Source organism: Molossus molossus, unplaced genomic scaffold (assembly GCF_014108415.1).
Source record: "Molossus molossus isolate mMolMol1 unplaced genomic scaffold, mMolMol1.p scaffold_m16_p_3, whole genome shotgun sequence".
In the NCBI taxonomy this organism is placed as follows: domain Eukaryota; kingdom Metazoa; phylum Chordata; class Mammalia; order Chiroptera; family Molossidae; genus Molossus; species Molossus molossus.
The window spans coordinates 34,906,801-34,932,881 of NW_023425366.1; the positions used below are offsets into that span (position 1 = coordinate 34,906,801).

Sequence of the window (26,081 nt, forward strand, 5' to 3'; positions counted from 1 at the left end):
CTTGCTCTGACCTTGTCAATGCCTTAGATCCTGCTTTTGCCCCGACTCCCTAGCCCCATCCTCCTCTCCCCACCCTAGGCAGTTGCTGCTGGTAAGGATACCCTGTTGCATTACCCAGTGAACCTCTCTCTTCCCTGACTTTCTCAGACTCCTGTTCACTTGTCTTTGTTCTCAACTCTGTTCTTCAGACTGCCTCTGGTAAGACAGAACTGAGCCCACTGACTAGAGCAATTTGGGTTTGAGTGTTTCAAGTCCAGCTAGCCTGATGCTGAATTTGAGTTTCAAGTCTATCTGACTGTAGCTTAAGACTTATTTATTGGAGAATATGAGTTCAGATGACGCACAGGTGTTACGGTACTTATTCTTTCATTGTAGGTTCCAACTGGTTATGGGTCGTTCACTCCACTGCACAATATTCCTGGAGCTCCTGTGCAGGCCCACCTCTATTTTAGGGTGCTGGATATAGCAGCACAGGACACCAAGCAGCAGAGAAGTGGGGATGGGGGAAGGTAGGCTCATGGAAAGAGGGCTCAGTGAAGTAATGCTGGAGGGGGAGCTGCAGGGCATGAGAGAAGTTCCAGAAAACAGTGAACTTCTATTCTTGAATTCGTGAGAGGTTCCTACATAAATTATACACAATATGTCACCTACTAAATGCTCATGACAAAAGACTTTGATAAAGCTTAGTGATAAATTGTAGGTAAATCATGTCCTGCACAGTCTGTCTTTTGATGTGGTAGATCAAGTACATAATATGTATACAGATACATGACCTCAGCAGGAAAACTATGTGGGCTTTAATAAATTTAGACCTCAAAAATATAGAATTACTCAGTAGACATGCCAGGGTTCTTTTGAAGATGTCTGGTGGGTTCTGTATTTCCTCAGCAGTGTGTCATTTAATCTATCCAGGGAACAGCTCTTTAAAAAAAAAGAAAACATCTACCATTATCTCTCCATCTACCATGGAGAGAGCTCTTCTACTGAACATGCAGATAATGGGCTCTTTTTGGACTCACCATGTTAAGTTTAGTAAGGGCAGTTAATAAATGTCATCTTGGGAACAGACATACTTTGATGAAGATTAAAAGCCCACTGGTTTATCTAAGTGTTAAAATCATTAAATACATGAAGAGAATCGCCCTTACATACATTTCTTGCGTCTTCCACAGAAATGCTGCTTTTGTGGGTGCTTGAGGTTAGAGCCACTGTGCAGGTTTTGATGTTCATGGTAGAAGAGGTGGTGATTTTCCAGCTCCTGCTGCCTCTGGACCATCATTACCTGGCGCCCCCTCTGAGCCGGTGGCTCTGTGGATCTCTTATACAGTATGTGGGAGGGAGGCCCACCCCCGGCAGAGTCATTGAGCCTCCCTGCTAGGTGTGAAGGAAGTGGCTTTAAGAAGTAATCTGCTTCTTGTGTTCTTATCATGCCTGACTGGAAAAATAGGGAGAAAGAAAGAAAACATAATTATACTTCCAGTGGGAGACACACCCATCTCTCCAAGCACTCCTTTTTATCCTTTGTTTACAAGCATGCTGCTCCCACATTCTAGTCCCTCCTTGAGAACACACATTCAAGGGTGCACACACCTGGATGGAGATTTACAAATGGAAAAGGCACGTTTCTGTGTTCTTTCTATTAGTACCCTTTCAGAAATGTGTGTGTGGAGATGTTTCATGACTTGACTCCAGCAAGAGAGAGAGAGAGCAAGCATACTAATGTCACTTACTTTTAACCAAATAATAGAGGAGAACACACATATATACAAACTTAAATGTCAGTGTGAGAGTGTGTGTGTGTGACACCATTGTAATTAGCAAGTTGTTAATAATAGGAAAGGAGCAAAGGTAAGGCCAGACACAGGCATGTCATTTGGGCAGCTTCACCAGGAAGCTGCAATTTCACACTCCCCAGGGAACCTCTGGCCAGTCCCTGTAGATTACTGGGGAAGGGGTCCAAGAAAGGGGATATAGACACACATGTGTGGTGAAGTTATGGTGACTAGGGAAGGTGCTTGTCAGTCACACCTGGGAACAGACATCATTGATCATTATGGGCATGGCCACTGCAAGTGTGCAAAAATTTGGGAATATATAATCCCCTAAACAAAGGAATTCTCTCTCTTGGCTCTCTCTTGTTGCTCTTGGCTCTCGGGTAGCTTGGCTTCCTTGCATTCGCCTGTGTTTCTTCCATATCCATGTAGCCCTGCAGACCCCACATGCAATGGACTGATGGACAGAGTGGGGAACACAAACTAAGTGAGCCTGATGCTGTATTGGATTGCTCCAATATGGAATGGAAACTCTGAACACTGGCTCTGATTTTAGTCCCACTAAAGGCAAAATGGGACTCCTTCCTTGGCAGGACAAGGGGAAATGGGACCTTGGAAACTCAGGGATGTAATTCCACAGAAATAAAAATCACTCATTCTCCCATGTGAGTCTCAGAAAATTCTTTTTCTCAGGATATTGCAAGAACTCCACTCCCACTAGCAACAGGTGGGGATGAGGACCTCTTCCCACTGGTAACAGAGGGGTTCCCAAATAAAAAATAAAAATTACAATCCTAACAGAGTAATTTGCAAAACTCTTTAAACCTGAATTAAACCTGTGATTACTTTCTATAAAAGTGTAACAAGATTAATCCCAAAGAAAAAAATAAAAGAATTTCTTAGGGAATCAGGAAGATCGTTCTAAGCAACATATTAAAGAAATAGGGAAAGAACCCACATTATAAAAACATTAGAAATGTCTATACAGCATCACACAAAACTGAAGTAGCATAAACAACACTAAAAATGTCTTAAAGAAGACAAAATTGAGATGGTAACTTTTAGAGTGACAAATACTTTTAAAGCTTGATAATAACACTTGAAGAACGTGGGAACAAACAGGCCATGTGACACTCTGGGAAAGTACAGAATGGGACCAGACTGAGGAGGTCCACAGTTGTCAACACTGAAAATATACAGCTCAATTCTAAGAATTTAACTTTTAAAAATTTTGCCAAATACTTCTTTTAATACTTCTCCAATTTTGATAATTCTATAAATGTATATTGCAGCACTATGTCTAATAGCAAAAAAGTACAAACAAAATAAAAATAGTAAAAACAAGAAATAATTTAAACGTTTACCAATTAATTCAGAGTACTTTTGAAGTGTATTTATGTATTTGTAGAATACATACCATTAAGATGAGGAATTATGTACTTATGATAATCACAAGGAAACATTTTTTCTTGAGTTCCTGAGACTAGAATATATTCTATATGATATCTTACTTATTATTCACAGCCATTCTGTGGTGTTGGAGGCATTATTATCCTCCTCTTGTGCATGAGAAAATGCACAGGTAGTGTGATTAACATGTTCATGGTCACCTGGCTAAGAAATACAGTGTAGGGATTTGAACAGAATCAGGGTAAATTCAGAACTTACAAATTTTAGGTTTACAGGGCTTCCAAAAAGTATTAAAATTTTAAAAAGTATATGCTCAAGTAGATAGTTGATCCCAGTTGTGTTCATTTTGAAAAGCATGTGTCTACACTTAGGGACTTTTTCTGGAAGAACTGATGAGAATTTGTTGATGGCGGTTATCTCAGGAAGAGAAAGTTGATTAGGAAGGGGATTCCACTTTCCTTTTTATATCTTTCTATACTATTCAAGTTTTAAAAATTTGTATGCACCGTTACTTTAAAAAATGTCAACGGCATTGCTGGATCATGGAACTACAGATGAATTTTTAAAATCCTTACAAATGGGCCCAGCCCATGAGGCTCAGTGGTTTGAGTGTTCTCCCATGAACTGAGGTGTTCTGGTTCAAATCCAGGTCAGAGCACATGGCTGGGCTGTGGGCTTGATCCTCAGTAGGGGGCATCAAGAGGCAACCTATTGATGTTTCTCTCTCACATCGATGTTTCCATTTCTCTCTCTCCCTTCCTCTCTCTCTAAAATCAATAAAATCATTTTTTAAATCTTTACAAATGTAACCAAATATGGCCATACATTCAGAATACAATTAATTACTCCTGAAGAACTGTTAGGTACCATTTATAAACTCTCCAATACTGAACTCCCAGAATTCCAATTGTGCTGATTTTCTCCAAGGTTACTTTGATCATTTAGTGTGCTGAGACACTTACTAAGTGCTCACAGATGCTGGTGCACAGGTGCCTGTCTCAGTGTATCTCTGATTGAAGAACACCAAGCTGACTCTCATTTGTGGAGGACATATAGTGCATCCTCGCCACCAGACAAAGTTCCATGTTGGGTTGGGCTGTCCTTTGTAAATCTGAATATTTATACAATCTGGGATGGCAGGATAGAAAGGCACCTCTTAAATCTTGGGAAAGGGCCAAATACAACTCTGAGGGCCAGTAGGGTTAGGGATGAGAGATATAAATGAAGGGGAGACCAGGTTTAACATGCATTCAGAGATTAAGCACTGGCCCTAGTGTTCCTGCTGGTGGGGAAAAGGTAAACCTTGGTAAATTATCCATGAAGCTATCAGCACTGTGGGGGGTAGACCTCCTGGGGTCTAACTGCCACCTCACAGTGGGAAGTGAAATCCTTGGAATTTATGCTCTGGATCACACAAGGACGCAGCCTCTCATGCCATATTCCACATGAGTGACTTGGGAGCCTTTCTTGCCTCCTGGAACTCTACCAACTAAACTAGGGCACAATAATACTTTAAAGTTTACAGTTCTATCAAGAAATAGCAATGTATGAAATTAAATAATAGCCAAAGCCAGTGGGGTTTGATCCTTTTTGCATTTAAACTAACTCAGGAGTAGCACAGCCAACATGGATATATTCAACCTGGTATAATAGCACAACCCAAAGAGGTTTTGCACTCTACTGAAGGTAACTAGTTTAAATATTAAACTAAGAAAAAATAAATAAAAATTTACATTTTGGTTTAAAAAAAAACCGAACTTTTCTGATATACAAACAATCTTTGCTTTTCAAATCATCCTTTAGAAGACCATCAGCTTGCCCAGGATGGTTTGGCTCAGTGTTTAGAGCATCGGCCTGTGGACCAGAGAGTCCCAGGTTTGGTTCCCGCTAAGGGACATACCTCGGTTGCAGTTTGTCCTCAGCCCCAGTTCGGGTTGTGTGGGTGGCAACCATTCAATATGTCTCTCTCACATCGAGTTTCTCTCTCTTCCTCTCTCTCTCCCTCCCATTATATCTGAAGATGAATGCAAAAATGTCTTCAGGTGAGGATTAAAAAAAAAAGAAGACCATCAGCTCCTCTAGTTTCTCTAAAGTAGATGTTATTTGGCATATCTCATGCAAGCTCAAGTGGACTCATAGAGATCAGCCAGATGAGGCAGACACCCAGGTAGAATTATGATCCAATTCTACATCATTATCTGTGTGACCTTGGAGGATATACTTAGCCTCTCTGTGCCGTTTTGTCATCTAGGCAGTGGATATAAGAATAGCTACTTGCCATAAGTTTGTAGGACAATAATAACGTATTTTAAACACATAATATGCAGTAAACATGCAAACAAAATTTGGTGAACTAATGAAACAAAGAGTGTAATGTTATACCATACTCTGACTATTCAGGAAACTTGGGCATACTTTTCACTGTATAGTATGAGAGCTCTCTGAAGCCCGGGTGTTGGTGAATCCCATGACCACAGTCATCCCAAACACATCTTTGCTTCTGGCCTGATCCATTACTTTTTACACTCTTTCTGGCTTTCTTACCATAAAACACTTGTGTTCTATGACAGCTGCTCCAGATTCAAAACCTTCCCCTGCTATCCCTGGTTCAAGACCACAGTCTGGGTGGTCCAGGCTGAGAGGACCAGATCCTCAGGCAAGAGTGACCTGTCACAGCTGGTGGACTTTTGTATTTCCATTAACAAAGTAGTCAAGACTGTACTTGTTTCATTTTTAATTTAGTCTGTCTAAACCATCTTCAATTTCATTAAATATATAGACCATAATATCCAAAAACACATATTTAGATAGTCCTTGATAATCAGTAGATAATAAAAATTACAAAAAATTTACTTCATTACCTTGCTGCATTATTAGTTGGCAGGTTTATTTAAACGATTAGGCAAATCATGGAAGATTAATTTTTTCTCCTTATCAAAGTTTTTCTTTGCTGAATCAAAAATATTTATTTGGAAACTCATAAAATGTCTAGTGTATGCCTGCCCACAGTAACCACAGAGATGTCAGCTGGGTGGATTATTAACCAGGCTTCAGAAAAGGCCAATGTTCTCCAGGCTTTGCAAAGGAGCTCTCCCGGGGCCCACATCTCTCATGGCCAATTCTGTAAATCATTTTACACTGGGAAGCCTACCAAACACTCATGTTGCATTTATGAGGAAGAAAAAAATGTGTGTCATGTTAGTGCTAAGGGAATGCTGCTTTTGAGCAATGTAAGTAAAGAAAGCTTCAAAGTAGATGTTTACTGTATCCTCTGTGTTGTTATCTACAATTAAAAGCTGGTAGATTTCTATTCATCTGTACCTATTTATAACACCATCTATAAAAGTTGAATGAATCAAAAAATAAAATGGGAATTAGAAAGAAATGCATAAATGCCCAACCGCTGAGCCTGTTTCTCCTGAAGGGTAAGAGTTCCTCACTGAACTGGATCCAAGATTGTCTCAGATGACACCATGAGCTCTTTTCAAGACAGTGAGCTGTCAATAAACGCAGTGAAAACATGATTAAGCTCATTAAGAGAAACATGCATTTGAATTCCCTAACTTCATGATTACTCTCCTTTATTCCTTCTCCAAGGGTTATTTGTTTTGAGAATATTCTACTTGTTCTAGTCTTCTTAGTGATGTCTCAGAAACACAAGACAATTTTAACATTTATAGAAGCCAAACTCTGCCTTTTATTTCCTTATAACCTCGGGGTCAAATATGAATCTGGTCCAAGGTGAGTCCGTCACTTGCCAAGTGCCTAAGACTATAGAAAGTCTTGTTGTATGATTATTTGCAATGCTTCGAATATCAAAATTCAGCCAAAATCTTCTAAGAGGTTAAATGACCAAAAGGTTCTCTTTCCCCAGGAGATTTTGCATCTGATTCCTACTATTCCTATCCCTACTGTACCTGGCTTGGGCACTGGGCTTCCTTAACCCACTTGCCTTCAAGGACAATGGAGCTGGAGAGCTGGTCACAGGAATCACCAATCATCGTAAACCAAAATCAGCCCAGTCTTCAAAATTCAGTCATTTGCTCATCTCTAAACTTGATCATTGGTCATGTTCCTATGGCTCATCTACAGTTTCAAAAGACTAACATTTTGACACCTGTATGAGGTTTCTGATTAAAATCAAATGCTATAAATTGTATTCAGGTTATCATAATCCACCAAAGAGGACTGAAGTGAGCCCAGGTCTCTCACAAATGCCCGTTTCTACCACAGGGTTATCAGGACCCGAGCACCTGGGAAGAAGAAGAAAGGAAAAGAGAGGTGGGGCTGGAGGCAATAGAAGCAGGACTGCAGAAGGGAACATCAGCTGGAGGTTGACTGGAGAGTTGGCATAGCAGGGTGTGTCTTCTAAGGGGGAAACTTTTTCTGTGCCTTTCCCCATTTTCATGACTCAAACAAAGTCATTCACTTTATTGAATTCTACCTGGACCTTGTGACCTGGCCAAATTCGGTGAGTGTAATCACTAGCAGAGGACAGACACCAAGTGGGAATTGGTGAAGTGTCAGTATCTACACTCCCAAACACACACACACACACACACACACACACACACACACACACCCCATCATAGAATGGATGGTCATATAGCTGAGCACACCTGAGCCTTTAGCCAATCAGGCTTTGAATAATTTTTATGGCAGGAGGAAGCAGAGGTGTGATTTTAGAGTACAATTAATCATTGCACTAGAATTATCCCTGGCTATTCCAAATCATTGTTGACAGTGACTTTATTCAAGACCATTCTGGAATCTTTAGGTTTCTCATCTGCTGTTTGAAACAGTGATTTTTTTTTTTTTTGGTCTTAAAACCTTACAACTGATGCTTCAACAGTGCAATACAGTGAGTGTTCATCTTTCAGCACTTGTCCTTAAAATCTGAAGAGCTCTCATATTTTTGTCATATTAATTTAATTCACTTGAACATTAAATTATCAGTATTTCTTGCCTTACACTATGATTTAATCTTACTACTGACATAAATTATGATTAGAGCTGAGATAAATACGATTATTTGTGACTCCCAGTAGCACGCCTGGTTGAACAATGAACCTAGAGTGAAAGGTGACCCCTCTGTTGGGGGAAACACTTCTCCCCTACTTTATCATTTATTTAGCATGTTGGGATCCAGGAGCACTGCACGCCTTGCCCCTCACCGGTTAATCTCCAGGGAAGAAATGCCTTATCTGCGAGTTTGAACTCAAAACTGGGCATGCATAACACAGCCCTTTCCTCTCATGGACAGTATCTCAGAAGAAGCTCATACTAATGGATCTTGATCGTAGTATAAGCTTAGCAGCCAGGTGAGTCATTGTCCCAGGTGGGACACTTCCAGGGATCTAGTATCTCCAGCGATCAGTGCACAGGTCTCAACTGGGGCTCAGCTTTAGAAAAGCAACTCACCTACACGAAGATTCCATTTTCTCCAAACATGATTTTTTAAATATAAAATACATAGATCTACCATCTAAGTTACTCTTTTTATTCACATTTTATAATTTATTGAGAATACAGGATGTATAGAAAAAAAAGGGAAAGAAAAATATGAGGAAAAAGAAGCTATTTGTTCTCAGGTGATTTATCAATTCATAGAATATTTATTATAAATGTTATTATGTATATAAATATAAATAGAAATATTAGTTACTTTGTTTTGAGCACTATCTATGTGGTAGGTAATGTGCTTGGTGATTTTCTCTCTCTTTTACTCTTATCCTAATAATAAACACATAACGTAAGGATTAATATTCCCACTAAAATATAATATTACATGCAGAAATGTGCCCAATTTTGTAGAGCTAGCTAAGTGGAGCAGCCAAGATTAAAATTCCATCTGAATGACTCCAATACGTATGCCTTTGCCAGCACCCCGTGTTGCTTCCCTATCACCTTCATTGTTGTTCTCCAAGGGCCATGCACCCCTGAATAACATCAATGACGGTATTAGTTGAGAGTATATTGGAATTCATTGTAAATGTGTATTGCAAACTCTAGGATAACCTCTAAGATATGTTTTTTAAAAAGTATAACTGATATACTAAAAAGGGACAGAAAATAGAATCCTATAAACTTTTCAATTAAAAGCACAAAAGGTAGAAAAAAGGGAGAAAGACAAAAACAGGTATAAAGAGCAAGAGAAACACATGCAAAAACACAACAAATATGAGACGAATTAATCCAATTATGTTGGTGCTCTCTTTGAATGTCAGTGATCTACATGAAACAATTAAGAGACAGAAATTTTCAGAGTAGATCAAAACACAAGATCCAAAAATATTTTGTCTATAAGAAACCTACTTTAAATATAAAGACACAACTAGATGAAAAGTAAATTGATGGAAACATATAGCAGGCTAATATTAATCTAAGGAAAGTGAGAGTAGCTATTTCAATTTCAGACAGAGCAGTCTCCAAAGTAGAGTTATCAGGGATAAAAAAAGACAGTACATAATGATAAAGGGGTCAACTCTCTAAGAAGACATAAGAATGTTAACACTTGTGCACCTACCAACAGAGCATCAAACTAGTGTCACAAAACTGATAGAACTACAAGGAGAAATAGATGAATCCACTATTGTAGTTGGAGATTGTCTCAGAAATGAACAGATCCACCACTCAGAAAATTAGTAAGGACATTTGAACCTAACAACACCATTTATCAACTGGATATAATTGACATCTACAGACTACTTTATTCATCAACAGCAGAATAGACATTTTTCTCTAGTTCACATTAAACATTTGCCAAGATATATCACCTTCTGGGCTTTATTGAAAAACATATTAACACATCTAAAAGAATAGAAATCATACAATAATTTGTTCTCAGATGACAGTGAAATTAGACTAAAAAAAATAACTGGAAAATCTTCAAATATATGGAGATTAAACAGCACACTTCTAAATGACACTTAGTCAAAGAAGAAATATAAAAATAAAAAAATTGTGAAATGCAATGAAAGCAGTGCTAAGAAGGGAACTGATAGTACTGAATGTATATATTAGAAAAGAAGAGCAATCTAAAATTAATAATTTAGATTTCAAACTTATTAAACTATAAAATGATCAAATTAAATGCAAAGCAAGCAGAAGGAAGGGAATAATAAGAATTAGAGCAGAAATCAATGGAACCGCACACAGGAAATTATAAAAAGAAAAATCAACAAAGCCCCAAACTGGTTCTTTAAAAAATGGCGAGATGCACTCATGCTGCGCTTAGAAAAAGTTGAAGTCTTGAATGCTTTCCTTAGTAAAAATTAACAAAATAAACAAACTAAGCATTAATTCAAAAGTTAAAAAAATGTAATTAATACCCACTTAGAAACTTAGAAATTTAGAATAAATGAATCAGTAAATAATAAAATGATGTGATTATTAAAGCAGAGAAGTCTAGTAAATCCAAGACCTGGTTTTCAGACCAAAATGAGCACAGATCTTGAAAATGCAATGAATATGAAAAATGTCAAGGACACAGATGATATAAAGAGGCATGGAAGATATTTATAATGGGAAGCCAAACCTCTCTTGAGAGTAAATTTCATTGTACTATACATTTCAATTTTGCATTAGTAAATTTGTTGTTCTATTTTTTGTGCTTTTCAATTTTATGATATTTTTCAGGCCAATCTATTATAAGAAATTAAGTCTCTGTGAGAGGAAACCTTTTAGATACATACTGTGCAATATGGCAGCCACTAAATTTTAATGAAAACTTAAGAAATTAAAAATTCAATCCTCCAATTATGTAATAGATAAAGATAAGTAGCATGCCTGGGTGAAGACATCAGTCTTCAAATCAAGTTTAAATAAAATAAATTAAACTTAAAATTTTAGCCTTTTAGTTGCTCAATAGCCACATGTGAATAGTGGCTACCATACTGGACAGCACAGATATTTCTATCATGGCACAATGTTTTATTGGAGAGCACCTCCCTAGAACAACTGGTAATTAAACAAATGCTCAACATCTCTAATCATCAGAGAGATGCAAATTAAAACGATTATGAGGTATCACCTCACACCAGCCAGAATGCCTGCCATCAACTAATCCTCAAACAAGAAGTTCTGGAGAGGGTATGGAAACAAGGGTACTCCAGCACACTGCCGGTAGGAATGCAGACTGGTGCAGTCATTATGGAAAACAATATGGTGCTTCCTCAAAAAATTAAAAATGGAACTTCCATTTGATCCAGTGATTCCACTTCTAGGAATATATCTTAAGAAGCCTGAAACAACAGTCAGAAAGAATATATGCACCCCTATGTTCATAGCAGCACTATTTACAATAGCTAAGATCTGGAAACAACCCAAGCATCCATCAGTAGATGAGTGGATAAAAAAACTGTGGTATATTTACACAATGGAATACTATGCAGCTGTAAGAAAGAAAGATCTCTTACCCTTTGAGATGACATGGAGGGACCTGGAGAGTATTATGCTGAGAGACATAAGCCAGTCAGAGAAAGATAAGCACCACCTGATCTCACTTATTTATAAAATATCATGAACAAAATAAGCTTTCAATCAAAATAGATCCAGAGTCATGGAAGTAGGGAACAGACTGACAAACCTCAGAGGGATGAGGGGTGAGGGATGAGGAGTAAACTCTGGGAAGAGAGAAACCAAAGAACTTATATGCATATATGCACAAGTAATAGACACAGACATTAGTTTGGAAAAAGCAGGAGGGGGGTGGGAGTGGGGAGGAAGGGGTCAATGGGGAAAAAAGAGGGACATCTGTAATACTTTCAATAATAAAAAAATAATAAATTAAAAAACAATCTTTGAGAGCTTAACTTCTTAAGACTAGCTAGCTAGAGAAATGAGATATTAGTATAATACTTTTCTGTAAAAATTAGTACATACTACTCAGTTAAGGACAATCATATAATCATATCCACTAGCATATTTATAAAATTGCTCCACTGAATATTCAAAATATGTTATTCTAGATTGATTGCTTATTAAGACTGATTTTTATTGACACAAAATTATCTGAACTAAGAACAACAGAAATTTAAATTCTCAGATGCTGTATCTGTCCATTTCCAAGACACAAAGAGAAATAAGTAAGCAGTAATCTAGTCAAGGCACTGAATATATTGCTGTTACTTCATATAACCACAATACCATGAATTATAATAGATTCCTTTACAAAGTTGTATAACATTTAGACATTAATTTAATTCTATAACAAAATAAATTCATAGTCATTCTCATTCAAGCACTGTGTAGTATTTTTGTTTATTCATTTACTCATTCATTAATTCAATATTCATCAACTGCCTATTAAGAGCCAGGCACTGTTCTAGGCCTGGCTCTTAATAGGTAGTTCTTCCCAACTTTATCTACAGATTCTACATAATCACAATCAAAATTCCAGCCAATTATTTTGTGGATATAAACAAATCAATTCTAAATTTTGTATGAAGATGCAAATGACCCGGAACAGCCCACTCAATATTGAAAGAGAACAAAATCTTAGGACTGATACTATACAACTTCACTTCTTACTATAAGACAAGTAGGGGAGAAAATATTTGTAAACCACACATCTTACCAACAACTAGTATCTGTAATAAGTAAAGAATTCTCAAACTCAATAGTAAAAAAACAAAGCTAAACTAAATCAATTAAAAATATAAAGACACATTTCACCAGAGTATATATAAGTGACAAATAAGCACATAAAAAGACATTCAACATCATTAGCAATTAGGGAAGTACAAATTAAAATTACAATGTGATTTCACTTCACCCATATCAGAATGACAAAAAACATTTTTTTAAGTTACAGTAATCAAGACACTGTGGTACTGAATAATGAACTAATAGCTCAGCAGAAAAGAATAGCAAGCCCAGAAATAGATCCACACAAATATAATCAACTGACATTTGACAAGTAGTAAAGGTCACGCAATGGAGCAAAGAGAGTCTTTCCAATAAATGGTGCTGGAACAACTGGGCGCCCACATGCCAAGAAATTAATCTAGACACACACTTTACATTCTTCACAATAATTAACTCAGAATGGATCACAGACCTAATTGTAAAATGCAAAACTACAAAACTCCTAGAAGATAACATAGGAGGAAATCTAGATGGCCTTGGGCTTGGCAATGACTTTTTACTTTTTAAAAATTATTAAAGTATCATTGACATGCAATATTATATTAGTTTCAGGTGTACAGTGATTTCACATTAAATACCTTACAATGTGATCAGCACAAAAAGTCTAGCATTATTATTCTCTATTTTCCCTGTGTATTATATTTTCTTGATCTTTTAGATACAATATCAAAGGCACAATCCATGAGAGAAAATTGATAACCTGGACTTCATTAAAAATTAAAATTTCTGCTCTGCAACAGACACTCTTAAGAGAATAAAAAGCAAAAACACGGGCTGGGAGAAAATATTTGCCAAAGACATAGTAGATAAAGGAATTATTTCAAGTATATAAAGGACTCTTAAAACCCAACAATAGGAAAACAAACAACTCAATTAAAAAAATGGTCCAAAGACCTTAGTAGACACCTCACCAAAATGATATACAGATGGTAGATAAGCACATGAAAAGATGGTCCACATCATATGTCATCAAAGAAATGTAAATTAAAACAATGAGATCCCACTATGCTCCTATTAGAATAACCAAACTGACAACATCAAATGCTGGTGAGGATGTGGAGTTACAGAACTTTCATTCATTGTTGGTGAGACTCCAAAGCGGTATAACCACTTCGAAAGACAGTTTGGCTCTTTCTTACAAAACTAAATATACTCTTGCCATTAGATCCAGCAATCACACTGCTTAGTATTCTGCAAATTAGTTTAGAAAATTGATATACATGCAAAAACCTGCACATAGATATTTATAGCAGCTTTATAATTGCCAAAACTTGGAAGCAACCTACATGCCCTTCAGTTAGTGAACAGATAAGTAAACAATGGTATATCCAGACAATGAAATATTACTCTGCAGTGAAAAAAAGAGTTACCAAACCATAAAAAGACATGGAGGAATCTTTTTTTTTTTTTTTATCCTCACCTAAGGACATTTTTTGGTATTTTGTTCAGACAGAGTGGGAGAGGGAGAGAGAGAGAGAAACATCAACGTGAAAGAGACACATTGAGTTGTTGCCACCCACACAATCCAACCAGGGCTGGGGACAAACCGCAACTGAGGTACGTGCCCTTAGCAGGAACCAAACCCAGGTCTCTCTGGACCACAGGCCGATGCTCTAACCTCTGAGCCAAACTGGCCAGGGAACATAGAGAAATCTTAAATGAACACTGCTAAGTGAAAGAAACCAATCTGAAAATGTTACTTCCCCTATGATTTCACCATATGACATTCTGAAAAAGGCAAAACTATGGAGACTACCAGGGGTTAGTGTAGAGGGAGGGATGACTGGACAGAGTACTGAGGATTTTTCAGGTTATATGCGATATTATAAAGGTGAATACATGTCATTATATATTTGTCTAAACCCGTACAATGCACAGCACCCAAAGTGAGCCCTAATGCAATCTATGGACTCTGGGTAACTATGATGTGTCAATGCAGGTTCATCAGTTGTAACAAATGTTCCTCTCTGGCGGGGGATGTTGACAATGTAGGATGTCTGGGGGTGGGGGGCAGGGTGTAAATGGGAAATCTCTGTACCTTCTGTGTAATTTTTCTGTTTTGCTAAAGCTGCTCTAAAAAGTAAAGTCTATTTTTTTAAAAAGACTATATTCTCTGTGCTGTATTTACATTCTCATGACTATATAGTCAATACTACTGTAATAACTATGCATGGAGTCAGGTGGGTTCTTGGGGGATCACTTTGTATAGTATATGATTGTCTAAACCACTATGCTGTATACCTGAAACCAATACAAAATAATATTGAATGTAAACTATAATTAAAAAAATAAAAGTAAGAAACAACCCAGGAAGACAAAGGATACCTGGAGTGCAGGAAAGGGGGTTTCAATTTTAGATAGGATAGCCAGGTAGCCTCGTTGAGAAGGTGGCATCAGCAAAGCCTTAAATGAGATGAGGAGCTGGTTGTGAGGACACCTGAGGGAGGCCCTGGCCAAGCAGAGGGAAAGCCACCGCAACGGCCCTATGGCCTAACCTGGCAGCAGCTAATCTTGTGCTCTTTGAAAATGTGATAGATTAACCAACCAACAACAAAAACAACAGCAACAATCCAGCAAGGCCTTGTTCAAACTGGACAAAGTCTCTGGCTTCTCCAGACAGACCACCTCCACCATCTCCCCCAGAGTTACACTTACCATCTGCTGATTCTACTCCTGCCCTCCTTCCCATTTTTTCTTTACATTTTTGAAGAAAAGAGGGATAAAAGCATAAACTTGATCACTCTCTACTTAACCTTGCAGATATGTCCCTTGACTTGAGAGCACACCCATCACCTATGTGGCCAGGCTTCCCTCTGGCGAGTTCCTGCCACACCACCTGCGGCTCAGGACACTTCCGCAGTGCCAGCACCACTCCAGTTCCGGGAACACAACACCCCCAAGCCTCAACACCCACTCATTCTGCTTCCTGGTACACACTGCCACCTGACCTCCAGTGGCCTGAGTCTTTCTCATTACTCAGTTTGCAGTGACACTGTGAGGTGCAGGGACTTGCTTGCTATTGTGTTGCTCTTAGTGGTGGATCAGATGTTAGCTTGGCCAGTGGCACATGCTGTGGTGGTATGATGTCAACTGGCCCCAGAGACAAAAGAAAAGATTTGGTTCAAGTCCTGACTCTGCCTCTCTTCAGAGGGTGAGCTCCTGTGTGTGTGTTCATCCCGAGACCTAGTTCCTATATTTGCAGGCAGAGGATACATCTACAGCTGTTTCCCAGGTAACCATGCAGATTACATTACATATACACATTTCAAAGGTGGCAATATATATTTTTCAACAATGGCAATCAAAATCACAGTTCTTATTTGTAAAAATGAGGGCAGCCTACAGAAAGCTGCAGAAAAAGGAGATCACGTGTGTACAAGACTCTGTGCAGGTAGAGAAGACCAAAGTCCGAGGGCAGCAGGGAGTCACAACAGAGTGGACAGCCACTACAAGTTTGTCATGGCAGAGAAAATCACAGCAGAGTGGGACAGCCATTGGCAGGTCCTCACGGCAGAGAAGTCGAGAAGCAGGCCACAGTCATGAGGTGGGCAGGCACATGTGTTTCTCATTAGAGGACATGGGACCCCAGGGTGTTGTCACCTGGATCTACACGCCAGTGCTGAAATTATCATGTTTTTCCGCACACACTCGATCCATCCCCGTGTGCAATCCCATGACACCTCCCCTCTGGCAGTGGCAGGCTGCCGGCTTGAGGCCATTTCTGTTATGAGCTCATCAAGTTGACACTTAGCTCATGAATCAGCTGTTTTCTCTATTTAGTTATGCCACTGGAGATATTTCTCTTCCCTACTAGTTTTGGTGTTGATATCTAGTCTCTGGTGTTGCTATCTAGTGCTCTTAAAGCTGAAGGTTCCAGGAATGTCGCATCACAGTCCTGTTAATCATATTAGTATCAATGGCATTCATTTATTGACCACCTTCTATGTCCCAAGGGCTGGATACTCTACTATTATCAATAATCCGGCAAACAGATTTGCAAGGTAGAGATTAGCAGCAACATTAGTGTAGAAAAAGAAACAATCTAAATGTCCATCAACTGGTGAATGAATAAACAAAACGTGGGACACCCTTACAATGGAATATGACCCAGCAAAGAAGGTCATGAAGTACTAATGAACTTGGCTGAATTCATAAGTATCATCACAAGTGAAATAAGCCAGAGCAAAAGACCCTGTATTGTCTGATTTTGTTTCTACTGAATGTCAAAAAAAAAAAAAAAAAAAAGACAAAACTACAGAGGCAGGGAGCAGAACAGTGGTTTGGGGGCTGGAGCAGGGAGCAGAGACTGCCGTTGGGAGGTTGATGGGAGTGGATGAAACTGGGCAGTGAAGATGGCCGCACACGAGCGCTGAACTGTGCACTTACATGGTGAGTTTCTGTTATGTAAACTGCACCTCAGTAAAGCATTAGGGAAGTAAAATGAAGGCTCCAGGATAAGGGCCCCCAACCGGGACGTGGGCGCAGGCCTGCTGGGATTTTACGGCCATCCCCTCCACACCTCGGTGCTTCCTAGGTGCAAAGTGGGATGAAGTCATTCGGAGATGTGCCCTGGGAAACAACAGCCAAGCAAACAGCACAGCGCAGACTTCAAGGCCATTTAACAGTCAGACTTTTTGCTAAGGAACAGAGATGCCCAGAGGACGCTGCCAGCCCCAGGCGCGTGGCATCTACCAAGCTTCTTTCTTCTCGGTTGTGTGGAATTGTAAGGCTGAGAAAGCAATCTGTCCTGTTCATTTTCACCAATGCCACTCTAAAAAGTGATTAAGATTTAAAATCAGTTCATCTCCTCCTCCCCACTGTCATTGGACTGGGCAACCCAAAGGGGAAGGACCGCACAAGTTCTTTATCTGTGGGTGTCCAGCTGCGGGCACACAACAGGCACTTCATGGACTCTCCCTGAGGGGCCCAGGGGTCGTGGGCATTATCCATAGAGTCTGCCACCCCCTGCATTTCCAGCCATGATTCTCAAAGCTCTCTGTCCATGAGAATTATCTGAACAGCTCATTGAAATCCATGCCCCTCCCACCCCCACCCTTGGATGTTCTGACTCAGCAGCTTAGGGGTGGGAAGGGCTTTTGTGAAAACAAGTTTGTTTAATAAAATTCACAAACCCACCACCGAGACACCCAGGGTCTGCATCCACCCTGCGGGCCAAGGCTCGTACACCCTATGCTTAGCTGTCTCTTTCATTTTCTAGCTCAGTGCTCAAGAGGCAGGACAAATACAGCTCCTCCCCTTCTGTCAATGTCTGACATACATTGGCTGGTGTGCTGGGACACAATCTGACTTAGTGTAAGTTTGTTACAACTGAGTTTCCTTATTTTCAAGCAACAAAGTGGTGATTTTAGACACCACTATTTTCTGATCGTATATCAATAAATATCAAAGCAGTGCCAAGAACAACTCCATTAAGTTCACTGAAATAGACTTAACATATGGCCAAACAATGGCTTATAACATAGGGCTTGGGGATGTCACATTTACCATCATTGTATGTTCTTCATGACTTCTGTTAGGCATGTAACATTCCAGGCAGTTCCTTTAAACATCCGTTACTCTGGATACCAAATTTGACCATTCACAAATTCCAGCCTCAGTTATATATATGACTGCATATACTCTCTTACACATGTCAAAGTCCCAAGAGGATTATAAAAGTTATGACCAGTCCTATTCCCAGGCTGTCAGCTCAAATTGTAAGACTCTACAATGTGGCAATGCATATTCAAAATGGTGTATTTTAGATTGCCTTCTTAATAGGCTGTGCTGAAGACTCTACTAGGCAAATGCCATCTTTTTTTTTTTTTTTGTAGAAATAAAATATTGGCAGACATTATGACAAAATTAGTCCATGAGAATGTAGAGGTCTCCCAAACAGTAACATCACAAAGGGACAGTTTATTATTGGAAAGCTTGGGCAAGTCCATCACTTTCAGAGGGAAAAGAAATGAAACAAACAAAGGAAACAAAAACAGAACAAATAATGAAAAGAAACAGGCCAGGTTGGCTACTTAGTGTGATGATTCACAGCTGGTTTCTCTAAACCATCATGTGGCAGTCAGCTGTTACCTCTACCCACCAGTGAGGAAATATTCTTTTCTCACTGTGGCTCAGGGTCCACAACTCCTAATAATCTTGGGCTTGGCTTCATTCTCCTTCTCCTGTGCTCATAAAAGTAGCATGTGCCCTCATAAGGGGCCAACAGCCACACTGCATCATGCAAATACACTGTTCTGTATTAATTGAGTGCTACTGTTAATTTAGGCTCCTCTGCAACAAAATTTCAATTCTTTCAACCACAAAATAACCCAAAAGATAGATGAGGAACACCTACATTGTTAATCACACAACTGTACTCAATAAATTTCTGTTGACTTTGGTTCTAATCTTGCAGAAATCAGTACTTACTGTAAGAACTCAGAGGAAGATATCATGGTTCAGTTTGATCTTCACATACTGCAAAATTTTTTTGTATATTTTTAGAACAGGTTTATCCCACAAGAGTATCTCAAATAGATTATTTTTAACTGTCTGCTTAGGACAAGGAAATTGAACCTTAGGTGGAGTGAGGGGAACATCCACTGCCTTCAACACTTTATTACCTGGTGACACCCTGATACCTACTGACTCATTTATTCCTAGTGTATTCACCATAATTTATACATATAAACAATGACTCCTGAAGACTAAGACATGGTCCCCAAGGAACCCACTCTTCTATAGGTTGCCACCAACATCCTGAAGCCTGTGGCCATGGTCCCCATGTGAACATTCAAAATCCACATGTCAATTCTGCAGAGTGTAAAGTATTGCTCAAATTTTATAAGTAAAATAAGTAAGAGCTTGAAACACAGCAAATGATCAACATATAAGAACTCTGTCTCTGGTCAGATCATGGACCTGATATTTATATGGTAACTCTTAGGCCAGTGGAGTTCTTCACGCTCAGGTTCCCCACCCACCAAAGAATCCAGTAGATCGAAAACTTTCTGGTATGTATGCATATGTTTATGTGTTTCCTTGGAAATGATGATTCCTAATAGGTTTTATATTTTCTTCACAAAATAAATAAAAAAGGAATATCCTGAAACCAGTTCTCTAGTTATTTTCAAGTGAGACATGTATTTCTCTTGGTCATCCAGTGATGGCTAAGATCACACTTGTCTCTGAAGTTACCTTTCTGCCAGTTCTCATGTTCGTTTTTGACTCAGCCATATAAAAGGGAATACTGCTGTTATAAACATTATTGTCATGTCCATAAGGAAAGCACAGTGCCCTCTAGCTGAGAATTGGGCTGAATTAGGGGGACCAGCCACTATTTTAATGGGAAATTTCTGTAGGCTTCCTTGATTAGTTTTGGATTAAAAAATGCTTTAAACATATGTTCTCTGTCTGTCTTGTTTTTCTCTCTCTCTGGTCTTTTATCACTAAATTATATAACCATGTAAGTTGATAACCATTAGAGCTATAAACATAGAGCTATAAAAGCCCTAACCCCAAATTTTCTGGAGGCATCATAGTTCTCTGAGTGAGGTGGTGCAGAATTATTGTACAGTTATCCTCCATGCAGGCATCAACGTTATTAAAAGCACAAGTTTGTATATCTAAGCTTTTCTTTTGCGGACAAGATTCATTATTGTTTAACCAATCAATTAGACCCCAAGGATACCGATGGAGAATGTCTCTGGGAGGAGACATGGGTACTAGATGGAAAGCTCATCATTTGTTCTGAGATCCAATAGATGTGTCTTGGAATCTGGGCTCTGTCTCTTGTCAGATGGCAGCTTCTGGCAGGCTACATAACCTATCTAAATATCATATTCCTTTTATACAAAATGGGGACAGAATTTCTTATATTGCTAATAGAATGAAATGCAATAGTATTGCATGCAATTAATCTGCTTTCAAAATGTATGGCCTGGCATAAAGTAAGTGCTCATTTTAATATCAATGTTCATCTCTATAATGGTTATATTTTCATATTTTATTTGAAACCATTCAAATTACATCACTGACACATACATTAACATACATGATCCTATGATAAAAAAGCAGAATTCATCATATGTTTGTTTTGTAACAACTAAACATGGAATAGGTTGCAACTAGGTCTTTTGAAAATGATGAAACATTGTTACTTGGGTACATTAAGCATCAGAAAAATTTTAGGTTAAGAAATTTCCCCTAAAGCTCTGGTATAGGTCTTGGAGAAAAGTGATGGGCAGGTTGGAAGAGGAGGAAAGTAAGATAAACAACCTTTGCATGAAACCATTAGAGTCCTCTTCACTCTCTGGTTACAATCAACAGAGGAAACACATCTCCAAAGAAAACACCATAACTGAAGCACTTCAAAGCCTAAGGCTGTGTTTACTTTTCCAGTGACAGAAAAATATTACCACAGGCTACCCTTCTGGGCAAGCACTGTACATGTGGGCTGTGTGAAGATTATTGACAGAAAAAGTAGTAGAATAATATGTGAATGGAAAGAAAATTAAAAGACTATACAAATTTGAAAATGACAATAAATAAGTACATATCAATTATCACCTTAAATGTGAATGGTTTGAATGCTCCGATAAAAAGACACAGAGTAGCTGACTGGATAAGAGCATGACTCACATATATGTTGTTTACAAGAAACCCACCTCATAACAAAAGACTCACATAGATTGACAATGAAGGGATGGAAAAAAAATCTTCCAAGCAAAAAAAAGCCGGGGTAGCAATACTCATATCTGATAAAGTAGATTTCAAAATGAAGGCCATAACTAAAGACAAAGAAGGTCACTATATAATATTGAAAGGATCTATCCAAAAGGAAAATATAACCTTAGTAAACATATATGCACCCAATTTAGGAGCACCAACATATATTAAACATCTTCTGGAGGACTTCAAAGGAGAAATCAACAGCAATACAATCATAGCAGGGGACGTCAATACCCCACTGACATCGCTGGATAAATCTTCTAGACAAAAAATTAACAAGAAAACACAGACTCTAAATGAAACACTAGATCAAATGGATTTAATAGATATCTACAATGAATTACATCCCCAAACTACAGAATTCATATTCTTCTCAAGTGAGCATGAGACATTCTCAAAGACAGACCACATGTTAGGGCACAAACTAAGTCTCTACAAGTTCAAGAAGATTGAAATCATATCAAGAATCTTCTCAGATCACAATGACATGCAACTAGAAATCAGTTGCAACAAGAACATGCAAAGACATTTGAAAACATGGAGGCTAAATAGCATGTTATTGAACAATGAATGAGTAACCATGGAGATCAAGGAAGAAATTAAAAACTTCCTGGAAACCAATGAAAATGAAGACACAACAACACAAAATCTATGGGATGCAGCAAAAGCAGTTCTGAGAGGGAAGTTCACAGCACTACAGGCCTACCTCAAGAAGCAAGAAAAGTTTTTAATAGACTATCTAACCTCACAACTTAAAGAACTAGAAAGCAAACAAAAATAAAACCCCAGACCAAGTAGAATGAAGGAAATAGTAAAGATCAGAGCAGAAATAAATGACATGGAGACCAAAAAAAAAAAAAAAATTCAAAGGAACAATGAAACAAAGAACTGGTTCTTTGAAAAGATAAACAAGATTGATGGACCCTTAGCTAGACTCACCAAAAAAAAGAGAGAGAGAGAGAGAGAGAGAGAACCCAAAAACCATAATCAGAAAGGAAAGAGGAGAAATAATAACTAACAACACAGAAATACAAAGGATTGTTAACAAATATTATGAACAAATATACGGCAACAAATTTGACAATCTAAGTAAAATGGACAAATTTCTAGAAACACATAGTCTCCCAAAACTGAACTTGGAAGAGATAGAAAAATTGAACAGGCCAATAACAACAAAAGAAAATAAAGATGCAATCAAGACTCTCTCAGCAAACAAAAGCCCAGGCCTGGACGGCTTCATGGGGAAATTTACTGAACATTCAAAACAGTACTAATACCCATTTTCCTCAAAATATTTCAAAAAATTCAAGAAGAAGGAAGACTTCCAAACGAGTTTTATGAGACCAGCATAATTCTATTTCCAAAACCAGAAAAAGACACTACAAAGAAAGAAAACTACAGACCAATAGCCCTGATGAACATAGATGCCAAAATTCTGAACAAAATAGTAGCAAAGTGAATCCAGCAATACATCAAAAATATTATTCACCATGACCAAGTGGGATTTATCTCAGGGATGCAAGACTGGTACAATATTTGCAAATCAATAAATGTGATACACCACATAAACAAAATGAAAGAAAAAAATCATATGATCATATCAATGGATGATGAAAAAGCATTTGACAAAATCCAGCACCCATTTCTGATAAAAACGCTCAGCAATGTGGGAATAGAGGGATCATATCTCAACACAATAAAGGCCATATATGAAAGACCTACAGCAAACATCATACTCAATGGGCAAAAATTAAAAGCACTTCCCTTAAGAACAAGAACAAGGATGACCTCTTTTGCCACTCTTATTTAACATGGTACTAGAAGTCTTAGCCACAGCAATCAGACAGGAAGAAAAAATAAAAGGGATCCATATTGGAAAAGAGAAAGTGAAACTGTCATTATATGCAGATGACATGATACTATATGTACAAAACCCCAAAGACTCCATCAAAAATTTACTAGACTTAATATATGAATTTGGCAAAGTAGCAGGATATAAAATTAATGTCAAGAAATCGATGGCATTCTTATACACCAATGATGAGCTCACAGAAAGAGAAACTAAGAAAACAATCTCATTTACAACCACAGCAAAAGAAATAAGATACCTAGGAATAAACTTAACCAAAGAAATAAAGTACCTATTCACAGAAAACTGCAGGTCTTTGAAAAAGAAATAGAGGAAGATATAAAAAAGTGGAAGCACATAGCTTGTTCAAGGATTGAAAGAATTAACATCATTAAAAGGTCCATACTATACAAAGCAATCTACAGATTCAATATGATCCCCATCAAAATACCAATGGCATACTTCACAGAATTAGAACAAGTACTTCACATGGAACCAAAACAGACCTTGAATAGCCACAGCAATCTTGAAAAAGAAGAACAAAGTTGGAGGGATCACATTGCCAGATTTCAGTTTATACTACAAAGCCACTGTAATCAAAACAGTCTGGTACTGGCACAAGAACAGGCATATAAACCAGTGGGACAGAACAGAGAACCCAGAAATGGACCCAAGGCAATATGCTCAATTAATATTTGACAAAGGTGGCAAGAGCATACAGTGGAGTAAAGACAGCCTCTTTAATAAATGGTGTTGGGAAAATTGGACAGCTACATGCAGAAAAATGAAACTAGACCATCAACTTACACCCTACCCAAGAATAAACTCAAAATGGATAAAAGATTTAAATGTAACTCATGAATCCATAAGAATCCTAGAAGAAATTGTATGCAACAAAATTTCAGACATATGCAGCAGAGTTTTCACTGATACATCACCTAAGGCTACAGAAACAAAGGATAAAATGAATACATGGGACTACATCAAACTCAAAAGCTTCTGCACAGCAAAAGATACAATTATCAAAATAGAAAGGCAACCCACTGTATGGGAGAGCATAATCATCAATGATGTATCAGATAAGGGGTTAATTTCCAATATATAGAGAGTGCTCAAACAACTCAACAAAAGGAAGACAAAGAACCCAATTAAAAAATGGGCAGAGGAACTAAATAGACACCTCTGCAAACAGGGCATATAAATGGCCAAGAGACATGTGAAGAAATGCTCATCATTACTAATCATCAGAGAGATGCAAATTAAAACAACAATGAGGTATCACCTCACACCTGTCAGAATGGCCGCCATCAACAAATCATCAAATAACAATTGTTGGCGAGGGTATGGAGAAAAGGGGACTCTAGTACACTGCTGGTGGGAATGCAGACTGGTGCAGCCACTATGAAAAACACTATGGTGTTACCTCAAAAAATTAAAAATTGAACTTCCATTTGACCCAGTGATACCACTTCTAGGAATATACCCTAAGAAGCCTAAAAGATTATATGTACCCCCATGCTCGTAGCAGCACTATTTCCAATAAGTAAGATCTGGAAACAGCCCAAATATCCATTAGTAGATGAATAGATAAAAAAGCTGAGTTACATATTCACAGTGGAGTACTATGCAGCTGTAAGAAAGAAAGATCTCTTATCCTTTGGGATGACATGGAGGAACCTGGAAAGTATTATCCTAAGTGAAATAAGCCAAACAGAGAAAGACAACTATCATATGATCTCACTTATTTGTGGAATATAATGAACATAACAACAGTTTGAGGAATAGGGTAGTCCCAGAGACGTGGAAGTGGGGTACAGACTGACAATCCCCAGAAGAGGGGGTGTTGGGGGAGAGATAAACCACAGAACTTATATGTATGTATGCATGAACAATGGACATGGACAACAAAGCTGGGGACAGGATGAGGAGGGAAGGAGAGTGGGGAATCAGTGGGGGGAAAAGGAGAAACATCTGTAACAAAAATAAATTAATTAATTTAAAAAAAGATAAAAAACAAACAAAAAAACAAAGAACCTATATGCATAACCCATAGACGCAGACAGCAATGTGGTAATGGCCAGAGGGATGGGGGTCCAGAGGCTGGGTGGAGGTGGGTAGAGGTGGGCAAAGGTGGGGAGGGAATGGGGACATCTGTAATAGTGTCAACAATAAAAATAAAGTTAAAAAAATAATAAAAAAAATTTTAAAAAAAGACTATAGGAATTTGGAAAGTTAGCTCATCATTAATGAAATCCTCCATACAGGATCCAACTAAACATGATGGCAATGGCAACCAGACTCTCCTTGTGCATCTTTGTCTCTATGTTTAGCCAAATACAAGAATAAATGATCTATTATGCTTATGAACTCTACAACTTTACACGTATGTGCATTGTATCTACAACAGCTGTGTCATGGCCACTGCATTGCATGTCAGAGCCTGGAGCCGGTTGCCCTTCGACCAAGGATAGATGAAAGGGCTAAAATCAGAGAAAGGAGAGTTGGTTGGGGTTGACTTTGAAACTAAGATCAAACAAAAATGACATCTTGGAAGTCTCCAAATCGAATCCATGCTAAATTGCATGAGATGAGGGCAAAATCTACACTGTGAATAATTGCCAAATGAGATGATTAACTTTCAAACTATACAATGGAACATGATACAATGTCAA

The 26,081-nt window shown here is 38.2% G+C and overlaps 1 protein-coding gene across 1 annotated transcript in view; it reads right to left on the reverse strand.

Annotated features, from left to right (window-relative positions):
- ADAMTS16 (ADAM metallopeptidase with thrombospondin type 1 motif 16) overlaps positions 1 to 26,081 on the reverse strand; it is a 157,190-nt gene that overhangs the window by 97,485 nt on the left and 33,624 nt on the right. Inside the window, exon 3 of the mRNA XM_036279668.1 lies at positions 1,153 to 1,435. Coding sequence (XP_036135561.1) covers positions 1,153 to 1,435 — 283 coding nt within the window. The remainder of the gene's footprint in view (positions 1 to 1,152; positions 1,436 to 26,081) is intronic.